The sequence below is a fragment of the Ursus maritimus genome, unplaced genomic scaffold, assembly GCF_017311325.1.
Source record: "Ursus maritimus isolate PB19 unplaced genomic scaffold, ASM1731132v1 scaffold_13, whole genome shotgun sequence".
Taxonomy (NCBI): domain Eukaryota; kingdom Metazoa; phylum Chordata; class Mammalia; order Carnivora; family Ursidae; genus Ursus; species Ursus maritimus.
The window spans coordinates 55,242,010-55,267,830 of NW_024423675.1; the positions used below are offsets into that span (position 1 = coordinate 55,242,010).

The following is a 25,821-nucleotide window of genomic DNA, read 5'->3' on the forward strand; positions in this document are numbered from 1 at the left end:
CAGAATAAGCATTTTAATGGGTTTTTGTCTTCATTTTTGCCTTTTCTTGTCTCAGGTAACTGCTGGTGTCCCGCTGAAGAAAGAATACACGGAGGAGGTAAGAGCAGGTGTCTTGAAGGCTTCTGTGCAGAACCATTTAAATCCGGTTAACCATTGGCTAGCAGTTGAATGTCAATCAGTGAATGAGTCCTCTGCCTGTAGTGGCCTCTTGGAAAACTGCTTTTCTAATGATCCCAGAGGAAATGGGTGGGGGTGAGGGATAAAGTCCATTCAATTACCTTTCATTCTTAAGAAATGATGGATGTAGGCTTCACGTCGTACTGTTTCCTACCCTCTGAGCAGCCATCAGAGCGGAACTCAGTGTCCAGCACAGAAACAAACATGCGGCTTATACCCGGGTATTCTTCTGCTGTGGAAACAACTGACTTTTGGAGCGTATACAATTGGCTTTATCACTCGCTTGAGTTATTTGACTCTTGGGTAAATAGACTTTGATTTCCTTGCAACAGTACCTCTTAGCTCCTACAGGTGGCACCAGGGATTTGAGCCGGGAATGGCTGGACCCAGCTCCTCACCCTCCCTGGGGCCTTGTGCCCTCTTGTCTACCAGCCTGCAGAGAATGAGCACATTGCTTATGCCCCGGCCACTGGTCAGCAGCAGAAATAGCCGCCTGGCTCAAGACCCCGCTACACCATTGGACCCAGAATGATTTCAGAAAGTAGTTTGAAAATGAGCCACCTGCTTCTGTAAGCCACCTTTTCCTGGAGGAAAAAGTGTTTTATGGCTTTGTTTAATAGCTTCTAGGACAGTATGGGGAGCAAGATGGAAGCAAAACGTGCCAGAGTGGACTTGCCAGCTTCGTCTGGCAGCTTTGGTGGGAGGCGTACATGGGGGTCTGGTCTTCTTCCAGAACATCCAGCTGGTGGCCGACGGCTGCTGTAACCTTAAGAAGCAGATTCAGATTGCTCAGCTCTTTGGGGTTCCCGTTATTGTGGCTCTGAATGTCTTCAAGTAAGTGAAGCCCCCAACTTAAAATGTGTCCCTCTTGCTGGGCCACCCTGTGAACTGTATTTGTGTCTCAAGGGTGTTTGGTCTTTCTCTGCTTCATCTAAAATTCTGTAGAAATACTCTGCTCCTTCTGTTTGTTTGTTTGATCTGGGTTGGGTTGGTTTCATTTTTACAGAAGTTTCTCAAATGTTTATGGGAAATGAAATCTATATAGTGAGTTAACATTTCCTTGGCTTTTTTTTTTTTTTTTTTTTTTTCTTTTTTAAAATTCCACCCAGCATTTCTGTCTGAAAGACTGGGGATGATCAAAGGGTTATGTTATGGAATTTTCTCAATAAAACCCTTAACAACTTGAAATATTTGAGTCCTGTTAGAGAGGTTTTTTCCCCCCAATGCTTTTCTTTAAGTCTGATTTATTTAAACACAATGTAACCACTTTTGATGTTTAAAATATATTCCGTGTTAGGGAGCAAAGTTCTGTATAAACGGTTAGTCTTTCTTTAAAAACATCACTAAATGAATACAGATGCAAAACCACAAACGTTTTCATCACTAGGACCGACACCCGCGCTGAGATCGACTTAGTCTGTGAGCTCGCGAAGCGGGCTGGCGCCTTTGATGCGGTCCCCTGCTATCACTGGTCCATCGGTGGGAAAGGGTCGGTGGAGCTGGCTCGGGCTGTGAGAGACGCTGCCAATAAAGGAAGCCGTTTCCGATTCCTGTACGACGTTCAGGTAAGCTGCAACCGCGGGGAGAGTGGTGTTTCTTCCACCTCCACGGTGCACCGGGCCAGTACGGGGGGTTTGGCACAACCTGTCCCGTTTATTGGCGGCAACAACCCTCCATATATGGAAACTACAAGGAAAGAGGCTGAGCCACCCGACCAAGGCCCATGGCCAAGGGCAGAAGCTCTCCTTGCCCAGGGCCTGTGCTCTCAAAGCTACGCTCTACGTGCCAGGAGCAGGCCTCAGCTTTGGGGAACAGGGTTTGACAGCTAACACGGTCAGGCCTGGGTCTTTTGAGCAACCTCCTGAGGCCTGTGAAATCTTGAGCAGTATTTTCCTCATCCATTTCTGCCATGGTTCTTATCCTTCATTGTGGTTTTCTGGAGCTATATGTATGATATTTTAAAAATCTTTTTAGTTGTTGTATAGCACACATAACCTGACACTCGCCATCTTTACCACGTCGGGCTGTGTGGTTCAATCGTGTCAAGTACATTCACATTGTGGTACGACCCCCGCCCATCGCCAGAGCGCTTCTCGTCTTGCAAAACCTAAAGTCTACACCCATTAAACCCGTTCCCCATTCCTGCCCGCAGCCTCACCCCCGGTAGCCACCCTAACCCTTTCTGATCTGACTGGTCTGTGTATCTCATACAAGTGAAACCATCCAGTGCTTATCTTTTTCGTGACAAGCTTATTCACCATCTCCGTCCTTTCAGACTGCTGGAAGGAACAGCACAGGCTGGGTCGCTAATGACCAACAGAAGTTCACCGTGCACAGGTTTGGAGGCTGGGACGTCCAAGATCAAGGCTCAGGCAGGTGTCTGGTGAGGCCAGCTTCCTGTGTCATACATGGCTGGCTTCTCATTGTATCCTCATGTAGTGGAAGAGAAATGGGGTCTCTCTAGGGTCTCTTCAGGAGGGCACTAATCCCGATCATAAAGGCTCCAGTCTCGTGACCTAATCACCCTAAGCGCCCCCACCCTCCTAATTCCATCAACCTAGTTGCCCCCAAAGTCCCCATGTCCCCTAACACTGATCACATTGGTGATTCGTCTTCAACATATGACTGGTAGGGGCGGGGGGGGGTGCAAACGTTCGGTCTGTATCATTAACTTAGAGTAATGTCAGTGTTCATCATGTTATTGCATCTGTCAGAATTTCCGTCCCTCCGTTGTACGTATATGCCACATTTTGTCGATTCATTCATCTGCCGCTGGCCATTTTGGCTAATTACACTTCTTGACTCTTATAAACAATGCTGCTATGAACATGTGTATAAAAATATCTTTTTAAGACTCCGCTTTCAATTCTTTGGGGTATACACCCAGAAGTAAGAGTTGCTCGATTGTCTGATGCATTTTTAAACAGCTGAACAGTGAGCTTTCAGGCAGAAAATCTGAACTTCCCAGGACCTCACTCGGTTCATCTTGGCACCCACCTGCACGTCTCTATTTCAAATCCTGCGGCTTCGGCTACTGCGTTTGTCTCCATCGAGAGCCCATGAATGTCAGAGTCCTCAGCCTCTAAGCTGGTTGCTGCTTACCCCATTCCTTCATCCCTCACATTCTGTGGGTCTCTCAGATGTCACAGACAGTAACGTCGCTCCTCTTTCCAGGTCAGATGCGTAAACCAACAGCGTGGGCCGAGAAAGGCCACAGCACAGTCACATCATCCAAGAGCTCGACGTTAACCTTATTGCGAAGCTTCGTGCTTACCGAGGGCTTCTGTGTGCCAGGCATGTGGGCGCCTCATGCCTGTTAGCTGTTTTAGTCTCGGCATGCCTTTTGCATAGGAACTGATGGTGATCGCCCCATTTTATACATATGGAAACTAAAGTACGAGGACATTACGTTACTGCCCAGTGTCCCATATCCTGAAAGAAGCAGAGCTGGGAGGGTATCCAGAAGGATGGAGTGATCATCCTGCTGTGTTCTTCAGAATTCAGTCCTGTGCTCGAAAGGGGGGTGAGGGTGGGGTACTACCCCTTAAAGGGGGGACCCACCTGCAGAGGAAGGACGGTGGTGACAGGCCCAGTATCCATGCAAAATGATGGACATTGTGGGCACTCTATAAATACATGTGAACGGAAGAATTTCAGGACCCAATTAGGGATGGTTAGGCCACAAAAGCTTTGTCATGTTGAAAGGCCATGTCATGAACAAGAGACGAGCATGTTCTGGGTTACAGAGGGGCTAGAGATCGGTAGAGGGAGGAGACCTGGGTTCTACATAAAGAAAAATGGTCCAATTAGAAGAGGTGAGTTCTCTGACCCTGGAGATCTGAAGCAGAAGCTAGGTGCAGCCCAGCAGTGGGCGTGCTGAGAGGGTTGAAGGCAGCTCAGTAGGCGTCAGCCGAGGTGCTCTGTGTTCCTTTCTGCGTCTTCCTGGCGGGTGAGCCTGCCTGGTTGTCTGCAGTGCCTGTCCCTGCCCTGGACGCGCTCACACAGACCACTCTCAGGGGTCTCGCTCTCCCTGGCCTGCTCCAGGAGCCTCAGACCATTGCTGTCTGATCTGGAACCACCCCACTCTGAGTGGTAAGAGCAGTTCTTGAATGGATAATTTCACAAAGCAGGGCTGTTTTCAAGAAACCTTCCCAAGTGAAAAGAAGGTGGATCAAGAGAAGAGATGTTTCTGAGTTAGACTGTCTCACACATGCACTACCCCAAAGACGAACCCCTTTCCTTTCCGATATTTGTTTTCTTTCTGAATTCCCATTCTTCATGGAGGTAATGCTGTTAAAATGTCTGCTTCCCTGTAAATGGGGGGAAATTTATAATACTGTGGACGAAAGTCCTGTGTCTGCTAGGATTCTTGCCTCATTTGCCAGCAGACTCTTTTCCCTTTGCTTATAACACAGAAATTAGGTGTAGATTGCATAATTATTTATTCAAGAACCAACAACATCTCAGCGTATCGCTGCACAACGACAAGAGTGATTGCTGCTTCTGGCTCACTATGTACCGCCTCCCCAGTATCTGTGTTCCTCACATTGGCAAGATGATTTTAGATCATAGAAGACCATTGACAGTCTTATCTAGAGATCTGTATTCCTTGGTGCAGGCTGTAACACAGCTCAAACGTTTCTTACCTCCTCATTTCTTGTATATCATGTTGGTGACCCTTTATAGGCTAATTCATGGTTTTCCTGAAGCTCTTCGTTCCACCACAGCTAACCATTTAGCGCTTGGCAGGTTAATACGGGTGGGATTGCCCTACAGGAAAAAAGAAGTAATAGAGTACTTTGGATAATCACCCTGCTGATTCTCAGCGCAAACTGGGCTCCTGTGTGCCTTTTGCTATCTCCCTAGACTGTGTTCCACCAAGAATGCATTCCATGCAGGGTTGATGGCATCTTATTTCTGCCCCAGTTCTGCATTACAGAAGAAAGTCACCTGAGACCATTTAGAAGCATTTGCCCCAGTATAGGGGCACAGGACATGATTGCTTTTGTATGGGGAGTGGGAATCATCTCCAAACCCCAGTGGAGGGAGGAACAGCTGGAGAGGAGAAGAAACACTTGACCTCAGAGATACTGTGGGGCTGGACAACTCTGGGGGCAAGAGGCTTGATGATGATGAGCCCCGAGTTAAAGCAGGAAACAGGTTGCACTTCTGGGGGTCTGTGCTGAACTTGATAGAAAATTGAGTTAAGCAGCCACTGTTCTTCGGAGAACAGTTCTGTACCTCTTTTATCAGAATAACTTCTTTTTTAAAAAGATTTTATTTTTAGGGGTGCCTGGGTGGCTCAGTCAGTTCAGCATCTGCCTTTGGCGCAGGTCATGATCCCAGGGTCCTGGGATCACGACCCTCATTGGGCTCCTTGCTCAGTGGAGGCTCTGCTTCTCCCTCTGCCTCTCCCCTCTGCTCGTGCTCACTCTTTCACTTTCTCTCTCTCTCAAAAAAATAAATAAACAAAAGATTTTATTTTTAGATAATCTCCGCACCCAACGTGGGGCTCTAACTCACAAACCTGACATCAAGAGTTGCATGCTCGACGGACTGAGCCAGCCAGACGCCCCCAGAGTAGCCTCTAATTCAAGAGTAGACAACTTTTTTTTTAAGTAGGCAACTTTTGGGGGTGCCTGGGTGGTGCAGTCATTAAGCGTCTGCCTTCGGCTCAGGGCATGATCCCGGCATTCTGGGATCGAGCCCCACATCAGGTTCCTCCGCTGGGAGCCTGCTTCTTCCTCTCCCACTCCCCCTGCTTGTGTTCCCTCTTTCACTGGCTGTCTCTCTCTGTCAAATAAATAAATAAAATCTTTTAAAAAAAAAAGTAGGCAACTTTTGATTCTGGTACTGGGGGTAGCTAGTGATTAATTCTGAATAATAACGTTTTAAAACGGGGAATAAGAGGGGAGCCCGGCTGGCTCAGTCGTGGAGTGCACAACTCTTGATCTCAGGGGTTGTGGGTGTGAGTCCCACGTTGGGTGTAGAGATTACTTAAAAATAAAATCTTTAAAAAATTTTTTTAAATAAAAATTAAAATAAAACAGGGAATAAGATGCAGTGGCCTAATAGCTCAAAGGAGGTTTATCTGGTGAGAATAAATGTGTTTAAACTTTAGTTCATGGTTTCCTTACAACCCTTTGGGATGATCACAGTCCCACAGAAGGCATCTTCTCTGTCACTTTCCCTTTTGTAGTAGGACTTTTGACAGTTAGATCTGTTCAGTTGACCAGTTTAATATCTCCATTCCCGCAAGCCCGTAGGAAAATAGTATAGCAAAAGAAAAGCGAATCTGTTTTTACGGTTTATCAGCTTTCAAATCCCTGTTCCATGCATTATTTCAAGCACGTCTCACCCAATGCCTTGGGGTGTGTGGGCTCAACCCTGCGTTTCACGCAGAATCAGAAGCTTGGAGAAGGTGAGGGACTTGCCCCATGACCAATCAGCACTTGATGGAAGGGCAAACATTATAGTTAAAAAGAGAAATCTTTGAGATTCGTGAGAATTAAGTTTAAATCTTGACTGGGCCTCCTACGATGGATATAGATTGGAGCAAGTTAACTCCTCTCTCTGAGCCTCAGCTTCTTTATCCAGACAATTGTGTCCGATATTAACACCAGCATCCCCGAGTTGCTGTGAGGACCAAAGGAAAAGCCTCAGAGTAAAATGCAGGAACATGGGAAGCTGGCAATCAAGGTTAGCGGTCCCTCTCTCTCCACATTCACTTCCGGAGGAGAGAGGGCTTCCTGAATTGACCTTCAAGAATTATCTTGTAACACAGGTGACTGTCTTGGGCTCTAGGGGTTTTCCTGTTCAAGTGGGTTAAAACCAGGAATTAGAAGCCAAGTTTCCTATTGCACCAAGAATGAAAGGCGCCAAAGTAAAGGAAGATGTTCAGCATTCTTTCTGCATTAGAACCGGGAGCCGTTAGCGATAGAATAAACAGTCAGTCCCTTTTGCAAAGGCTGTGGGGCCCCGAAAGTCAGCTAGCAAATCCGACTCTGAATCTTGCTTGTTAAATCAGGAGTTAAGGTTAAAAATCATCTCCATATCCTTCCTCTAAGCTTGCAAACATTTTGAGGTGTAACCTTGACAGTGAGAGAGGATAGTGTTTGTTTTTATTAAAAGGTCTTTCCTGTGCTTTGTGTGACGCCACTCTCTTGATCGCAGCGGGGACGGGATGGAGGGAGATCAAAACAGACCCGGCCAGGAGGGAAGGCTCAGCCCAGGGCAGCCAGCATCCCTGATTTCGGAACTACTGCACTCTCACGGCCTCCTGCTGCTCTGCTTGGGGTGGGGGCGGTATTCAGGTTGGTTATTGAGAAATTGTTTTCTATTTGTTAACGTTTCAAACTTAAACATACTTCAGTTGTTAGGGTAGTTTTATGAGCTCTCTTTTAATTGGCCTGTAGGCATTTGCAGCTAGAGCCTCAAATTTGAAATAAATAAAGCATAAATATTTCTTATATGTATATGTAGTTTTTAAAATTGTGGTAAAATATACATGAGATGAAATTTCCCATTTTAACCATTTTTAAACGTACAGTTCTGGGGCAATAAGTGCATTCACATTGTATATATAGTTACAATTAATAGGATTTTGAAACTTAAAATGATATTTATGCACATCTCTGTATGTCTTTTCTATTTCCCAGTAATTGAAAAAAAAAAAAAAAGAAAAGAAAAAAACAACACTGTAAGGAGAAGGGGTGTGCTTTGTTTTTGTTGCTCTGGTCCTTGTACCATTATCTCCCCCTCGGGCCCTTTGACCTCCTTTGGCTCCTTCCTCCCTTTTTCAGACTTGCCCTTGGCCTGCCTTCTCCCACTGACCCTTTGAGCTCTCCCCTCTTGCTGTGCAACAGAATGTTTGGAGTATTCTATAGAAAGCTGCCCCTTCTATTTTCCAGATAGTTCGGTATCTTATTCAGAAATCCTACAGTCTCTCATGTTCTGTTTTCTATTATGATCGAGCTCTGGTCTTTCAACCCTGGCTTCTTCAAGCCCATCATCCGCCTCTTGTCCCTGGCTTCCTTTCCACAGTTCAGCTGCAAATTCTCACGTTGCCTCCTCGGAACCAAACCACACCCTTCTGCAGACACACCTCGGATCTCCATCAAACTAAGATTCTGTTTCAGCCCTGGCTTCTGTCTTTTCTGTCAAGTCTCATTTGGCCTGCAGTATATCACTTCCCTGGTCGGCCCACTGCGGCCTCCCTCATCTGTCTCTGGTGGGTTTCATCAGATCAGAACCTGTTTTTAGAACCGGCCCAGCTCCCTCCACGCGTCCTACTCTGCCCCGTCGGATTCTGGCAGACAATGTCCCAGCTTTGTTTCCTTGGTGCTAGAAATAGCACCTGACGGGAAAAAAAGAGTGGTCTATATCTGTTTCACTTGGGCATTTCACAAAGATTCCTGTAATTTCATTTAAATGCTCTCTACTAACATGAAAAATGGAATGTCACTAAGATAGAAATTTCCAGAAATGCATTCCTGGTTCTAAAATCATGGGCCAGTCAAGAAAGGCTGAGGGATGTACAATGGACTGTCAGGGTCCCACCGCATGTTAGCCAGCCACCTTCTACCACCACTCCATCCATTCCCCAGACGTTCTGACTCAAATTTAGGTGACAGGAGACCGTTGTGTAGGGGCAGGACCTATATCCACTTAAGGAACGTTGCTTAATATTATCACAGATATTACCCTTAAAGGTACCACATACAACATGCCACTTCAAAAGAGAAACCTACAACTTTAGGGTTTTTAGGGAAAAAACACTGAAAACAACATAGCCTTTCAGGTACTCCAGTATCAGAGAGTTTGGGGACTTGTTTTAGTTATAATTTTTTATCAAAAAATGATTTGTTTCCTTTCATGAAAGGACAGTTGGCCCTTGAACAACACAGGTTTGAACCGTGTGGGTCCACTCATGCGGACCTTTTCCGTAAATACAGTACGGTCCTGTAAATGTATTTTCTCTTTCTTATGATTTTCTTAATAACATTTTCTTTTCTCTAGCGTACTTTGTTGTAAGAGTACAGTCTGTAACACATGTAACATACAAAATATGTGTTAATCAACTATTTATGTTATGGGCAAGGCTTCCGGTCAGCAGTAAGCGACTAGTAGGTAAGTTTGGGGAGGGGAGAAGTCGAAAGGTATTCGTGGATTTTTGACTATGGGGTGGGGGTGGTTAGTGCCCCAACTCTCACATGGTTCAAAGGTCACCGGTAGTTTACTCTGCTCTTCCGTGAGACTTTTACAACCAGAGTTTTTTCTTTGGAAGCACATCTCCAGAAGAACAAGGAGAGAAATTATGACTCCTGCTGAATAGCCAAGAAAAAGAGACACTTGTAAAAACAAGGGCTCCTTGCACTTGAAAATAGAACCCAAAGCACACCTTGCATTCATTTATATTAGTCTTGTAACACATTGAGGTTTATGAGCAAGGTTTGTGGAAAGAAAATCAACACATATGCCATAAAAATACATTATGTGTTAGTTGGCAAAGCCACAATCATCCCTTCCTCAGTTGGGTGGGAAGAGATCATTAAAATCACCTATTCCTCTGTGTTCCTTCCTTGACATTGCTGTCCTGTTCTGTTTGAGAGTATGAAAGATGACCCACATGAACTCCTTACGGCCATCATTAGACGTAGAGGAACAGAGATGCTTTGGCAATGAGCATTTTTTCTGTTCCCAGACCCCAGCTCTATCCACCACACATCCCGGTTGCCTTAGGAGAACGAGATTCCTCTGGGAGTCTCCTGGGTTAACCTGTTGCTCAGAGCCAACGAGCCAGCAGGGATAGCTGCTCAGGGAGCTGGCCCATGGAAGTCAGCACGTACACCTTTCATAGCTCAGATGTGCTGGTTCTCCGCCAAGGACAAGCTTTTTCAAAGATACAAGGGTCTGTTGTTCTCAGTAAGAGCACTGCTCCCGTGACACGGAGGTATGTTGCAATGAACCCCTGGTACCTTGTGTGCGCTCAGGATAAATTAGCATCGATGGTTTCACATGATACTTTCATTTGAAGTACCAGAAAAGCTATTTATACCAAACTGCACTTGTAGATCATTTAAAATTCATGCCTCATTTAAAATACAAAATACAAATTGACATAATTACTGTGGGTCCAGAGATTTCTGTTCCACTAACAAATTTATTAATTGATCCTTCTATGTAAACATTTTATGGGCTTTGAAATACATTTCCTGGTATCACAGCATAGGATCACTTAAGTTTTTATTTAAGTTCCAGCTAGTTAACAGATAGTGTAATATTTGTTTCAGATGTATTCAGTGATTCAACACTTCCATACGTCACCCGGTGCTCATTGCAACAAATGCACTCCTTAATCGCCAGGATCGCTTAACTTCTATGAATTTCAGTCTGTGGCCTTGGTAAAACAATAGAACATTCAGTGTGGCCCTAGAAGAGACAATGTGTTCCAGTACCTCAAAGTTGTGGGCTTGAGAAATTCTGGAGTATTGATAGCAGAGTATTACTTAGCGTTTTTCATGGGTCTTCTAAGAGATCCTCAGGGCTGCTGACTTTAGAACTTGACTTCCAAGTAAAATGAGATGCCACTATATTGTAATACCTTCACACTTCATTTTGATTCTAGAAGCTTCATTTTTAACTCTTGTCTTAAATTGTGTTCTATATTAGTTTTGTCCTGTTTCACTTTCTTTTTGTGCATTTGCATCTCACGAAAAAAATTTTAAAAATTTAAGTAATTGCGTTTCTGGAATTTGTAGACCAATTTTATATCACTAGAAAATAGGTCTTGAGCGCCTGGGTGGCACAGTCGTTGAGCGTCTGCCTTCGGCTCAGGGCGTGATCCCAGCATTCTGAGATCGAGTCCCACGTCGGGCTTCTCCGCTGGGAGCCTGCTTCTTCCTCTCCCACTCCCCCTGCTTGTGTTCCCTCTCTCACTGGCTGTCTCTCTCTGTCAAATAAATAAATAAAATCTTAAAAAAAAAAAAAAAGAAAAGAAAATAGGTCTTAGATAATTTAATAGGGGCGCCTGGGTGGCTTGGTCAGTTAAGCGACTGCCTTCGGCTCAGGTCATGACCTCAGGGTCCTGGGATCGAGTCCCCGTATTGTGTCAGGCTCCCTGCTCAGTGGGGAGTCTGTTTCTCCCTCTCCGTCTGCCCTTCCCCCCCAACTTGTGCTTTTGCTCACTCTCTCAAATAAATAAATAAAATCTTTAAAAATAATAATAATAACTTAATAGTTCTAGCAGGTTTCCTAGACTTTATCAAGAAAGATACGCTGTCTGACTTGGACTCAGCTTCTCTGAGCCTGGCTCACCGTATCTACAAAATGAATGTAATGAAGCACGGAGGTCACTGCGTCCTCCAGCTTACCGGTTGTGTCACTCCGCCAGTGTGTGGGGTACCTGCTATACGGGAGGCTGTACAATGCTACTTTCCAGACCTGTGCCGTCCGGTACCGGAGCGACTGGCTACAGGTGGCTATTTACATGTACATTAATTAAAATTAAGAATTTGTGACCTCAGAGGCACTAGTCACGTGTCAGCTGCTTAGTAGCCATGCGGGGCTGGCCACTACTGGACTGGAAGGCATGTACGCAGAACATTCCCACCATCACAGAAAGTTGCCATTGGACACCTCCGTTCTAGAGTGTTTCCATTTCTTAAATATACATTTAAGAGGTCTGGGAGGGACTAAATGTAGACTATATTCAGAGTTAAGATCTTGGTGACGATGAAGATTTAACATAACATTAGTTCAAAAATGATGGAAGTTACTAGCATCGACACCAGACTTTGTGAAGGGCTTATTAACATGTTCAGCAATGGCGCATAATACACACAGAACAGTGCTGATTCCAGAAGACGCCTTGTGTTTGCTGCCGTTCGTACCTTGACATGTGCCTTTCCCTTTGTGCAGAATAACCTTTCCTTTCGTTGCTTATTAAAACCTTTCCTGTCCTTCAAGCGTGACTCGACTTCTTCGTACATGTTTCCAGCGTTTGCTGATGTCCATGCCTTCCCCTCTGCCCTGCAATCTTCCTTCTTCGTAGTAGTGTTTATGCAGAGCCCTTATCACACACTCTCTTCTGTCACGTTTATGTGACGTGTCACCATCCGCATTCCATCGGAAGTGCCCAGAGTCCTTTGCCTGTCATGATATCTTGAAAGTACTTGCCCTCGGCGGTGATTTATTCATTCAGCAGGTGTGTGTGGAACACCGACTGTGTGCAAACCACTCTCCTAGACGTTAGGGATAGGAGGGTGAACAATGTGGTAAACAAAGAAATTGATAAGTATTTACAGAGTCAGGGAAAGCCAGGAGTGATTAATGCCTGAACATTCATAATTTATTTTACCATTTTATTTAAATTGCCCTTTAGAACAAAACAGTATAAAAGAATATCGAGTTCAGCTCAAGATCATTGGAACGAGCTTGGCTCTTTTTTCCTTCTTTAACAATTGCACTTCTCCCCCAGCGTGAGCAGTGGCACAGCAGGAAGTCCCTTGCCTACTGACATAAAAAGGTTGCGTACAATGGGAATTACCTTATCAGGGCAGTTTTTAGTTTTTGTATTAAACCCAAAAGATACATCAACCGAGATCATCTTTTTATTTATTCACCTGTACACGTGAGTGAAAAAGAAGAATTGCAGTAGCAGTCCTGGAAGCATTTTGGTCTTGGGATATTTAGCCCCATCCATTGATTTATTCAGTGTGGGGCTGCAGGACACGCGCCAGGCGGTGGGTGGTGCGTTCTCTTGGGCTCACGATGGACCGCGTTGCACCCGTCAGAGCTGTCAGGGGAGCACCCTCATCTTCTCCGGGCACAGCAAGACTGGGGTCAGGGCATCAAATATTTGGAATGGCAGGCAGCAGGTATCAGTACCTGTTGGGAAGCACGGAAGTCTGGCATCTGAGGGTAAGGAGGGGAAACAGAGCACCCAACTAGGACTCGTGCAGCCAGCCCTTTCCTGCTTCTCTACACGTTGTATTTGGGACATCTGTCATGTTTGGATGGTAGCAATTTTCCTATAGGAATTTAAAAAACCATAATTACACACCTCACAAAGTCAGTCTGGCACCTTCTTGAAATTCCCCAAATACTTTCAAATGAACATTAGAAAGGAAGGCGGTTTAGTCGTGGACCAAAAATACGTATTTCTGAATGCCCCAAAGAATTGAAAGCTGGGTGTCAAGGTCCATCCATGCTCATCACAGCATCAGTCACAACGGTGAAAAGGGAGAAACAACACAAGTGCCCAGTGGTGGATGAATGGCTAAGAAAGAATGTGGCGTACGCGTACAAAGAAATAGGAAGGAAATTCAGGCTACACCATGATGAACCTCGAGGTTCATGCCAATTGAAATAACGAAAATGCAAAAGGACAAATGTTGTCTGATTCCACTTATATGAGGTCACTTGGTGTGGCCAAATTCAGAGAGACAGTAGATGGGAGGGCGGTTGCCAGGAGTTGAGAGAAGGGAGTTAGTGTTTAATGGGTCCACAGTTTTAGTCTTGCAAAATGAAAATCGTTCTGGAGATTAGTTTTACAACATGAATGTACTTAATATGGAACTATGTACTTCAAAATGGTTAAGATATGAGGGCGCTTGGGTGGCTCAGTCAGTTAAGCGTCTGCCTTAGGCTCAGGTCATGATTTTGGAGTCCTGGGTCGGGCTCCTTGCTTGGCAGGGGTCTGCTTCTCCCTCTGCCCCTCACCCTGCTCGTGCACTCTCTCAAATAAATAAATAAAATCTTCTTTAAAAAATAAAACAAAATGGTTAAGATAGTTAACTTTCTAGTATGTATATTTTACTATAACTAAAAATTAAATATACATATATTTCTTGAAATGAAATATATTCATGTTTAAAAGCTTGTAATGCATCAGCTAAATACCCAATGACACTAGTTCTCCACTAATCATCCTTCTAGTATTACTTTGTTCCCATGTGAGCTCTTTAATTATTATCTTAATAGAAATTGCTGACCTTTTGGGGCTCCTGGGTGGCTCAGGGGGTTAAGCGTCTGCCTTTGGCTCAAGTCATCATGCTCCCAGGGTCCTGGGATCAAGCCCCTTGTTGGGTTCCCTGCTCAGCAGGGAGTCTGCTTCTCCCTCTCCCTCTGCCTGTCCCTTCCCCTGCTTGTTCTGTCTCTCTCTCTCTCTCAAATACATAAGTAGTCTTTTAAAAAAAAAAAGAAAGAAAAGAAATTGCTGACCTTTTAATTTCAAATCATAACCTAGAGCTCAGTAAATAGTGCCCTGTATTCATTAACTGTGTTATAAGTCGTACTGTCCGTTTCGTTGTCATTTTATTGACGTAATTCTCTGTGTCAGCCATGTTGCCCTTGCTCCATAATACTGGCACTTGGGGTTTGTATGGAGTGACACGCACAGCTCGCCTTCTCGACATTGCTTCCATGCTGGCGGAACAGTACACAGTTCGTACCTGCCCGTCGTGGGGATATGGAAGTGAATTCATAGAGGTGACATGATTTAACCAGCTATAACAAGGGGCCGTGTTGTCTCTTAGACCCCTCGCCCCAGAGCTGCCACCCAGCTGTGCTGTAGTGCCCATGGGGACGCTGCCTGTTTCCCAGGACCCACTCTTACACTACTTGGGGAACACCGTACCCGAAGATCTGACTTCCCCCGACAAAGCATGGTCATTGTGCTTGCTCTGTGTGATGATGGAAGTATTTTCCAGCAACCTATTACCTTCTGTTTCTTAAAAAGTTTCGCTACTTGCAAAGCATTGATTGACGAGCTGAGGAGATCCTATTAGCTTAAGTGCAGCGTCGAAAGCAAGCACTTCAGTGCCCATCAACATATTATGCTGACGTATGAGATCTGAGGTTCAGTAAAAGTCCCTTCTCGTTGCTGTCTTCAGCACATCAGCACCCGAACTTTCTTACAATCTTTGTAGACATTGGGCCACACGGAAGCCTTGCTTGGTCAACAGGTGATATTCAGAGTCCAGGGGCTGTGTTACATCCCACCTCCAGCTGGTCCTTGACCTCAAAGAGTTTACAGGCTGTGCGTTCTTCTCATCTGATATGAATGCGGCGGCATCCACAGAAGTCACCTAAGGCTGTCTCTGTAGCCCAGCCTCAACTTTGCACTCATGCAGTAACTCTTTCTACAACATTCCTGGCACCATCACTGGCTTATACTGGTCCCTCCTGGTGTGGACAGGTCACTATTTAGTGAGGCAGCTCTGGTTATTACACCTTTTCCTTAAACATGGGGTTGAAAATGGCTTTGCTCTCATTTCTGCCCATGCTCCACGTTCTGCCTTCCTGGAAAATTATGATCATTTCTTTCTGGAGTTGTCCCTTCTAGAGGTGCAGATTATTCACTGATTTCTCCCATGACGTGGTTTACAAAAGGCCCCTTGCCATCTGGTAGACTTCAGTTTCATAGTTTGATCCTGGGACCATTACCATTTGCTCTCCATCAGTGCACCCTAAAATAGCCTGAGCTTCGCCAGCAGCCCCTCACTGCCAGGCCCTGTTGAACCCATGGTCCTGTGTAGCACCCATCTGTGTAAGAGAGTTCCAGGGCCATCCGGACAGAAGAGAAGAGAATGCCTGCATGTGCTTCGGGAGGCCCCGTAAAGGCTTCCTGGAGAAGCTGGCCTTTGAGATGGACCTTACAGAGCTCAGGGAGTTTTAGCACAGATTGATCTTGCAGGATTATAGACAAAGAAGCTTTAGGTGTAAGGGCCTAGAAGCAAGAAGACATGGGGAAAATTTAAGATATGCAGGCATATCCTATCTGAAGTTATGCTTCAGAACACATACTGTTCAGATACTTAAATATCACAGCCAGATCGTGTTCTTCAGTAGGGCCATGGCAAGCTGAAGATTTTTGGGTTCTTCTTAGGTGCCTTCTAGGGAGGTTAGACTGTGGTGGAGTGGAAGTTAGGAAGCTTCATGATGGGCTAGACCATGAGCATCTCAACCAAGACAGAAGTACTTAAAAGGATCATTTCCCCACATCCTCGCCTGTACTTGACATTCTCATGCCCTTCATTCATGATAATCTAATGAGTGTGGATTGAATTTGCATCACTATAGTTTGCCTTTGCTTGATTACTAATAAGATTGGACATTTTTTCATGTGGTTATTAGTTACTCCTCCTGCCCAGTACTAAATATTTGTCTTTTTCTTGATTTGTAGGAGGTTTTTTTAATTCATTCCAGCAGCTAATCTTTTGACTCTTAAATATTTGCCTGTATCTTCTCCCAGACTGCTCCTTATCCTGTACCTTTATTTACAATGTCTTTTTTTATACAAGAAATTTTAAATTTTGATGTCAGATCTATAAATCATTTCTTTTAGGGTGTATCCTATTCTTACCTTGTTTAGTTTAGAAGAAATCCTTCCCTACTTCATGACCATAGAGTCCCCCGCGTTTTGTTCCCAGTATTTAGAGTTTTAATTTCAAAATTTTGCTTTGTTCTATATTGGATTTATTAGGGTGCCAGTTGTGAAGTAAGAATCTTAGTTTTATTTCTCTCCAGCCAAAAGTCAGTTGGTCAGTCAGCCCTTTCCCTGTTTGTGTCATTTCTATTATATACTGTCCCACACCTGCTATGGTATCCTTCTGGGTTCTTTCTTATCTTCCATGGATTGATTTGTCTACTCATGTGCCAATACCATATGGAATTAATTACCATAGTTTTGTAGTGTGATTGATACCTGGAAAGGCAAGTCCCCTTTGTTCTTTTGGTTTTATTTATCTTTGAAGTTATCTTACCTATCTGTCCTCTTACTCTTCATTGTGAATTTAAGAATTGGTTGGCCAAGCATCCCAAAGTGCTCTTGGGATTTTTATTGGAATTGCATTGAACTAATAGGTTAAGTTTAAGAGAACTGACATCCTTATAGTATTAAGTCTTCTTACCAATGAACTAAGTATTTCTCGACATTGATTCAGACCATCTTTTTTGTCCTCCAGTGAAATGTTATAATGACTTGCACCTCCATTTGTTATTTGTTGAAACGTCCAATATCTGAGTTCCAGACTACAGAACAACTCTACAGTAATAAAAACTATAGTAATGAAAAACACATTTTAAAGCAATCTGGGGTTCTATCAGATTGAGAGGGTAGAGCTAGCTTTTATTTTCTCCTGTTGGATGAGTCTCCTTCCTGTGTATATCAACAGTAATTCATACAAATGTACCATTTGCCATTGCCAAGCAAAGTTTTTGAGCAGGCCATGAAAGCCTTCTGCCCCTTGGTTGACATTCGTTCCACCAGCGGGCACTTGATCCAATAGCTGTTCACCAAACAGTAAATCCACAAACTGCATTATGCCTGTATGTTCTCTGCACAGTAAAATTATGAATGATTTTGTCAAATGATTTGCTTAAATAAGAATCACTTTATCTGTGGCATATTCCTTTGCTAATGAACCATTGTTGTTTCTCCAGATCACTTTCAGTATTTTTTAAAGATTTTATTTATTTATTTGACACAGAGAGAGTACAAGCAGGTGGAAGCAGCAGGCAAAGGGAAAGGGAGGAGCAGACTCCCCACTGAGCAGGGAGCCCAATGTGGGCCTGGATCCCAGGGCCCTGAGATCATGACCTGAGCCAAAGGCAGATGCTTAACCATCTGAGCCACCCAGGCACCCCACTTTCAGTATTTTACTAGCCATCCGCATCCAGGTTTCCTGTCCAGCATTATGGAAGGTTGTTTCTCCACCCCACACATATATTCAGCCATATCTAGCCTTCTTGGATTCTTTCCCAGCCTCCATGATTTCTCATAATTTGCTAAAGTGACACTAGATTCAACCTCTGATTTCCCAGTAAAGTGATCATATCAGCATTTAATATCAGCCCATTCCGGGGTGCCTGGGTGCCTCAGTGGTGTTAAGCATCTGACTCTTGATTTCAGCTCAGGTCATGATCTAAGGGTCATGAGATTGAGCCCCACACCATGCTCTGTGGAGTCCATTTGAGATTCTCTCTCTCCCTCTCCTGCGACCCCTCCTCCCCCCACTTGTGCTCTTGCTCTCTCTCTAAATAAATAAAATCTTTAAAAAAATATATGAGCCCATTCCTACTCACAAAAAATGTACATATTTTTAGTATTGCTGTGTTTTCTGTCATATAACCTGAGTTCGGAGGCACTTAAACACCAGCATTATTTGTTTAGGAGACTCCTGTTCTGACTTATAAAACCATAGTATAAAGTACATTTTTTTAAAACAATGTGATGGATAAAAATGATTAACTAGATAAGCAACCTTTGAGTTGGCTGAACAGCTAAAGCTTCTTGATACTTCTTCATACTTTAAGGGTGATAGAGGAAAGAATATCTGCTTCAGATACCACGGACGTTGAGGAGGAAATCTGGTAGGAAATTTTAAGTGACTGCAGAAAAGCGCACAAAGCTTTCCCTCAATTCTTCGACCGGTTTAACATGAACAATTTTGTTGTCATTTGTGTTTCTCCAGCTTCCAATTGTAGAAAAGATAAGAACCATCGCACAGGCTGTGTACGGAGCCAGAGATATCGAACTGTCTCCCGAGGCACAGTCCAAAATAGATCGTTACACGCAACAGGTAAAAGTTACACATTTAGGGGAAAAAATCCTCCTCGGGCCCTTAAAGTACTCACCTTGACATAAGGACTGTTAGAAGTCTCACCAGCTGAACGTGATTTAATCTCCTTTGTCTACAAAAATTGAATGAATATCCTTGGGTAGTTTGTTGACTTTAAATAGAACATTATGGCAAGGGTGTATACCCTCTGATCGATAGTGATTGACTTTTGTGGTTATCGGTTGTCTGATATGGGTGGTGTCACATCTGGGACATGTGAGGGTTCGTCCCTCCTGGTCAGCCAGGAACACTGAAACTCCGCGGACGTGTGGCTGTGGAGTCAGCTGGATGACCTGTAGTGCTTCCTCTTCATTGCAGGGCTCCTCCTGCCTTAGAAATGTTAGCCAAACGGCGCCAAGTAAGGCAAGTCGTCATGCAGCTGTTAAACATGGGAGTGTTTGGTGTTCTGTTTTTATGCAGTTGGTTCACTGGCTTGGTGCTGAGATTGTCCACCCAAGTTGAAGGTGCTGTCATCTTCTACCTCTAGAAGCAGTGACAAAGGCAAATCAGCAGGCAGCTGTGAAGGTGGCGGGGACTCAGCAGCCTGAGTCTAGTCTTAAAATGATCGTGTTTCATGGACTGCATCCACCGCAGCTCGTCCAGCCACGCTGACCAAAATGACCATAAGCCCCGAATGCCCCCTCCGGTTTGCTGTGATATAATAGAAATCAAAGCACTTCAAGAGTTGGCCGGCAAAAGAGCTCCATAATGAGTATCACTGATCTACTTTTTTAAATTCCCAACTCCTAAATACTATTTGTAATCGTGTTTGACATTATGTTAAATACTACCAGTGCTGACCAGAGTATTCTCCCAAGTTTGGTAAGATAGCAATTCGTTTTTTTCTTAGAATTTTCCATGTATGTCCTCGGCCTGTGCTTTTAAAAAATAAATAATTCACTTTGGGCACCTGGGTGGCTCAGTCAGTTAAGCATCTGACTCTTGATTTTAGCTCAGGTCATGATCTCAGGGTCCTGGGGTAGAGCCCTGCATCAGGCTCCATGTTCAGTGGGGAGTCTGCTTGTCTCTCTCCTTCTCCCACTGCCACTCCTCCTCTCACTCTCTCTCTCTCTCTCCTCTCTCTCTTAAGTAAATAAATAAATCTTTTTCTTAAGATTTTATTTATTAATTTGAGAGAGAGAGACAGAGAGAGAGAGAGAGAGCATGAGAGGTGGGAGGGTCAGAGGGAAAAGCAGACTCCCTAGTAAGCAGGGAGCCCAATGCTGGCCTCGATCCTGGGACTCTGGGATTATGACCTGAGCCGAAAGCAATCGCTTAACCAACTGAGCCACCCAGGTGCCCATAAATAAATCTTTAAAAGATAAATAATTCCCCAGAACTGTTCTACATACCGGCATGGATCTGCAGTGAAATTTCACTCGTGTGTAATGAAATGAGTAAAGTAAGGTCATTGTCATGAGTCTTTTTTTTTCACAAGTTTTTAATAATATTTAAGGACTATTATTTATTCTAATATTAGTTCCTTCCCTTTTCTCAGTCTTAAAAGCTTCTTTTTTTATATGAACTAATATGGTCCTAGTATATGCCATATTGTTTTTTTCTTTTTTTTTAATATCTGTACTGGCAAAATATTAAATTGGAAACGTACATCAGTTCAAATTATTTCATTAGTTGAATGATCTCTGAAACCCAAAATTTCTGCCCCCATTTCTATAGAGCAATTGTGATTGTCCCCCAGCAGAATTCTGATCATTTTATGAGAATATGCCAGCATTTCAAAAAGAATAGCCCCACCCCCAAATGAGAATATCCTAAAATTGTCCAAATACTTTTAAATTGAATCATAAGAAAGTCTGCATGTGTTACCTCTGAAGACTGCATTCCTTTTATCCCTGGCTACTGAGGGAATATTGCTTAAAAGTTATGTGTCCAGTATGTGGTTGCCATTAATTAGCAAAGTCTCCAAAGGGACACTATGTACCCTTTAATCGGAACCAGGCTACGAGGACAGTGTCCTTTTTGTGAGACCCCACATGTGACTTCCTGCCCTTTCACCTTTGGAACTCTGGGTCAGGCGTCGCCTTTGGTCCTTAAAAATAAGAGGCTTAAAAAGTGACCTCATCTTAGTTCATATAATGTAATCGCAGATCAAATAGCCATGATTCATAAACCAACACAAAGGGACCCTTTGCTTCCTGACGGCGTCCAAGAATGAGTGAACAACGTCACTGAGAGCCTCATTACGGAGCCTTTCTCCAGATTACCTTTCTGAGCCCCAGATATTAATATCCTTGGAAATAGTTTCGACAGCTGCTCTTGCTTCTACTTTGCCTGAAAATAGCCACACTTTATCCCAAATATACATGTCATGCTGCCTTCCTTAAGGAGAATTCTCCGAAATCAATCACAGACACCCGCAACCACGTGACTATCACGTGGCGATGAGTTCATCCCATCTTCTTGCTCAGTGAACAAGTAGTGACCAGCACCTGCCGTGTGCCTGGATCTGAGCCTTGAGGACCACGGGTAGTGCAAGTTGGACACACACAGGAGACTAATATGTGCTCAATGAACACCTTTCCTTTCCTTCCTTACAGGGATTTGGAAATTTGCCCATCTGCATGGCAAAGACCCACCTCTCTCTGTCTCACCAACCTGACAAGAAAGGCGTACCCAGGGATTTCATTTTGCCCATTAGTGATGTCCGGGCCAGCATAGGCGCTGGTTTCATCTACCCTTTGGTTGGAACGGTGAGTGAGTAACATTCTCCAAAAACCTTCCCCAGGCTGTGTTGTCCTGATGCCTTAAATCCTTATGTTCTGCCTACACTCTGCCACTCAGGTGTTGGGAAGTAATCATATTTGCTACTTTTCTAAACATTCTCTTCCACCATATAGAAATCCTCTGCTGTCATGGTTTGGGTTTTTCTTTTTCTTTTTTTTTAGAACGGGTATTCAGGATGTCTTGAGTCATAAAACTGAGTCCCCTCATAGAACTCAGAAGACAATAACTTGGTACAATTCAGTCTGATATTTAAACAGTGGAATGGCTTAGTATAGTGTCTCTGGACCTTTTTCACATTATTGTACTCAAGATGATAAGATGTGACTGTAGTCAGATAAATGGAGGTGACTGCTCATGCCAGACGCCTGCAAAGGCCGGGAAGGTCAGAGTTTCACCATCTTCCTTCCTCCTCAGCACGTCAGGTGAGAAGCTCTGCCTTAGACCATGAGCGAATTAAATGCGGTTTCATTTTTAACAGTGTGGTTGGATTACATTGCTATAGGATGATAATTATGTTATTTCAGATTTTTTATGGATGGAAGGGAGATACCAAAGATGTGAAATTTTATCAAAGCACTTAAAATCCATGATGTTGGGCTTCATACATAAAATGCTTCATTATAGACACACAATGATATACTTTCCGTTGGGAACCATCAACGGCCAAAATCTGACTTCTCATCCTTGGAGTGCTCCTGGATTAGATTTAGAACAAAAAAAATTCTAAGTCATCATTTTCCTTATTGCTATTGTTACAGATTGATCCAAGTCCAAGCAGGAAACATTGTAACAATTTTTTTAATAAACCATGTGGCTCTGTTGTGATGTAAATAAACAATGGGTAGGCAAAAGTACATAAGAAATGCAGAATTTTTGCCTTGATGTTTGCACATTTCACCTAATGTTGGGCAAAATGCTTTCAGTAAGCATTTCTTGAATTCTTTATTGCATCTGTGGCGTGGAGATACCAGGAGGGGCGTGAGGAGCACAGGTTTACACAGCACAGGGGTGTCTAGAAAGCACGGTATTGGCATTCTGAATGCCCTCAGCACAGAAATGGCGAGGGCGGCTTTGACTCAGGTGGGTGAAAGAGGTGGGTATGTGGAGGAAGAGAATCAAGAGTACCTCACAAAAGCCTCAAACTCTGACCTGGGGCAACAGTGAATTTTCAACTCAAGGGCACAAAAGTACGTGACAGACCCAGAGAAGTCCAGTGTGGCTGGGGTTGGATGGGATGGGGAGGCTGAGAAGCGACCTTGGGATAGCAAGACGGGGCCAAGCTGTTACAGAGCTTGATTACCATCAATGGGGACTTGGGTTTTTCTCCTGTGCACCCTGGGGAGTCACTATAGGATGGTTTCTGTGTTTGTTTGGGATTTTTGTATTTGTACAAGAAGAAGAAGACGGTGATCTGATTTTTATTTTGGCAAAAGAGCTCTGGCAGCCAATGGAGAATGTTCAAAGGGCCAAGAGCCAGAGCCAGGGAAATGTCAGTTGAGGCCAGAGGTCATCAAGGTCAACACTGCGATCACTAATGCTAATATGGAGAGAGGGGCAACTTCGAGACATATTTTAAGGGTAGCCACCTACACATGGGGTCATGGGGTGGGCCACTTGTAGCTTGACTGGGATGGCAGTGCCGTCAGTCCTGGAAGGAACACGGCAGGGGGCAGATTGGCAGAGCCAGAAATGAGTCTGGCTTGGATGTGGAGAACTGCGAGGGTTAACAGGTTATATAAAGTGGTCTATGGATCCATTAGAAATACAGACACAACACTCAGAAGAAAGGAATAGGAAGGCAGGCCTTGAGAGTTTTAAGAATATAGATGAAGGCAGATGTCAAACAGGGAAGAAGCAAGGATAAGCACGAGAGAAATGAGAAGAGGGTGAAGGGTGATGCTCTAAAAATGTCTACAGACATTTACAGAGCCCTCCAAGGAGTCTGGGAGGACCCGTCAGAGGTCTTGGAGGGAGACCAGGGAATCCCACAGGAGTCCTCTGCAGATATAGCAACAGCGTTGACACAGGGAGCAGAGTTAAAATTTTATGGGTGCTGGATGACATTTCCAGAGGGTGGTGGGAAGGAGGAGGGGCGTGACTGCAAAGGGGCACAAGGGAGCTTTCTGGGGTGATGGAAATATTCTATATTTTGTTTGTGGTGATAGTTCCATGACTATATACCTTTGTCAGAACTCATAGACCTACACACCTCAAAAGGATGAATTTTATTGAGTATAACTTAATTATACCTCAGTTAACAAAAATGGATAGTGAGAAGAGCTTGCTTTTATGTTCCTTAGAGTGGCCTCAACGATGGCAGCCCCTCAGTGCTAAAAGTCTCCTGAGCGTTGGTCAGTGAAGGCCTTTGCTTAGGATTAAGAGCACAGCCCGGGAGAGCAGCCAGAGAGACTGGAAGACCAAGAGACGAGGGGCCGTACCTGGGGTGGCGGGGGGGTGGGGGGCGCCGAGGAGAAAGTCAGCCTCCTTCAAAATCTGTCCTGTCTTGTCCAGATTCAAAACCCCGCAGTAGCTCACCCAACAAATTCATTCATTCATTCAACCAGTGCGCATAAGGCACTGTGCTGCACACTCTGGGGAACCCCCCAAATAAAGACGCTTCCCACGTCAGGCAGCTTACAGCTGGTAGAGGTAGGGAGAACTGAATTAGAAAGAAAATGGTTTGGTGTAAAAATTAGGAACCAGTCATTGATAACCTTAAAAGTTCTGAGCATTTAATAGTCATGAAGTAAAAATCATCATATAATCTAAAATCCCGTGGTCACTAAGCAAATGTATGCTGTGGCCCTCCTCCCACACCAACACCACCATACCCACATGCGAGAGCAGTTCTGGGACATCAGAATTCTAGAGCCACCCCCGCCGCTCACATGGGAGCACTGACGTTTCACTCGGAGGAAATGGATTGTGTGGATTCGTTCCTAGGGGGGCGGCCATGGGCTCACTGGGTGTCCTGAAGACAGCCCTCTGCCACCGTGTGGCGCCCCCAGCTCAGGGCAAGGTCGGGAGCGTCAGTGAACCAGGAAGGAAGTGGTGTCTGACTAAAGAAGTTCCTGGAGGTCAGGGAACGGTCACGGTCACGTGGAGGCGGTGGCCTTAGAGGTCCCCTTTCCATGCCAGCAGGAAGTTGCGCGTGGATCAGGGCAAACGCACCGTTGGGAGGCCAGAATCGCCTAATAAGGGCTGGTATTTACTTTTACTTGACCCCATTCCGGCCCCTGCCACAGTCTGCTGAAATGCTTCTAACATTCATCACCCGTGTGGGAGACACAGTGTCGTAATTTCCTGCTGAGATGACCGAGGGAAGGGGGAATGGGGACACTGGAGGGGCTGGTCCTGCAGGTGGGAAAATTCTAGCATCGTGAGTCACTCTTACTCTTAATCATGAAACATGTGCTTATTTGAGTACTTTTGAAACACGTATCTGTCCACTCCAGAAGGAAAGCCCAAATTCAGACCGCAAAATCAGAAAGTTTCTCTATTTTTTCTGCAGTGTCCATTCATTTTCTCAGTCTCTCATACAACCACGTGGAGGTAAAAAGATCAGGTCCTTCCCTAATGGGTCTTCTGATACACCCTAGTAAAAGGAACATATAAGTACAGAAAGCTGTGGACTTGAGAACAAAGGAGAAGCACCCTCTGGCTACGTAGTAGGTCTAAAAGGGGAGAATGTCAATAAAGCAAGTCTGTCCTCAAACAATAAACATCTCCAGCCCTGCTGACTTGGAGCACACCCACAGTGAAATGCTGGGGAATTCAGTTTCCCCCCTCCAGATGTAGCTTTGTAAATATTTACTGTTTAACCTCCCCTCCCCCACTGTCCTTACTTATAGGCCGATGTTTTTTGCCATTTAATTATTTCATCATGTTCTATTTACTTATTACACAATATAATAATAGTGATGATAAATACCATTAACTGCTGTAGACACTTCACCAGTACATTTCACTTCCCTGAGCTGTTTGTATAGAAACACCCAATACAAGGATTACTCAGCTTATGGACATCTGAGGCCTTTGCTCTGACCCTGACATGCATTCACAGTGTTTCCCATCTGGCTGTAGCTAATTTTTCCTTCGTAAAATAAATCTTCATTCCTACTAAGTGCCATATGTATTCTTGCCTCTCTTTAGTGACATACTTATGTACTATTTCTGGCGTATTATCGAAAGCTCCAAAATACTACAAGATTCTTGCCCAGCTCATCACTACTTAGTGAATCTCCTTGTAAGAAATAGTTGAGCGAATACAGATCTT

General features: G+C 44.3%; 1 protein-coding gene across 1 annotated transcript in view; it reads left to right on the plus strand.

The window, feature by feature from the left end:
• MTHFD1L (methylenetetrahydrofolate dehydrogenase (NADP+ dependent) 1 like) overlaps positions 1–25,821 on the plus strand; it is a 185,721-nt gene that overhangs the window by 116,503 nt on the left and 43,397 nt on the right. Inside the window, exons 22-26 of the mRNA XM_040627959.1 lie at positions 56–97; positions 911–1,011; positions 1,565–1,742; positions 18,654–18,761; positions 21,359–21,511. Of these exons, the coding sequence (XP_040483893.1) occupies positions 56–97; positions 911–1,011; positions 1,565–1,742; positions 18,654–18,761; positions 21,359–21,511 (582 nt within the window). The remainder of the gene's footprint in view (positions 1–55; positions 98–910; positions 1,012–1,564; positions 1,743–18,653; positions 18,762–21,358; positions 21,512–25,821) is intronic.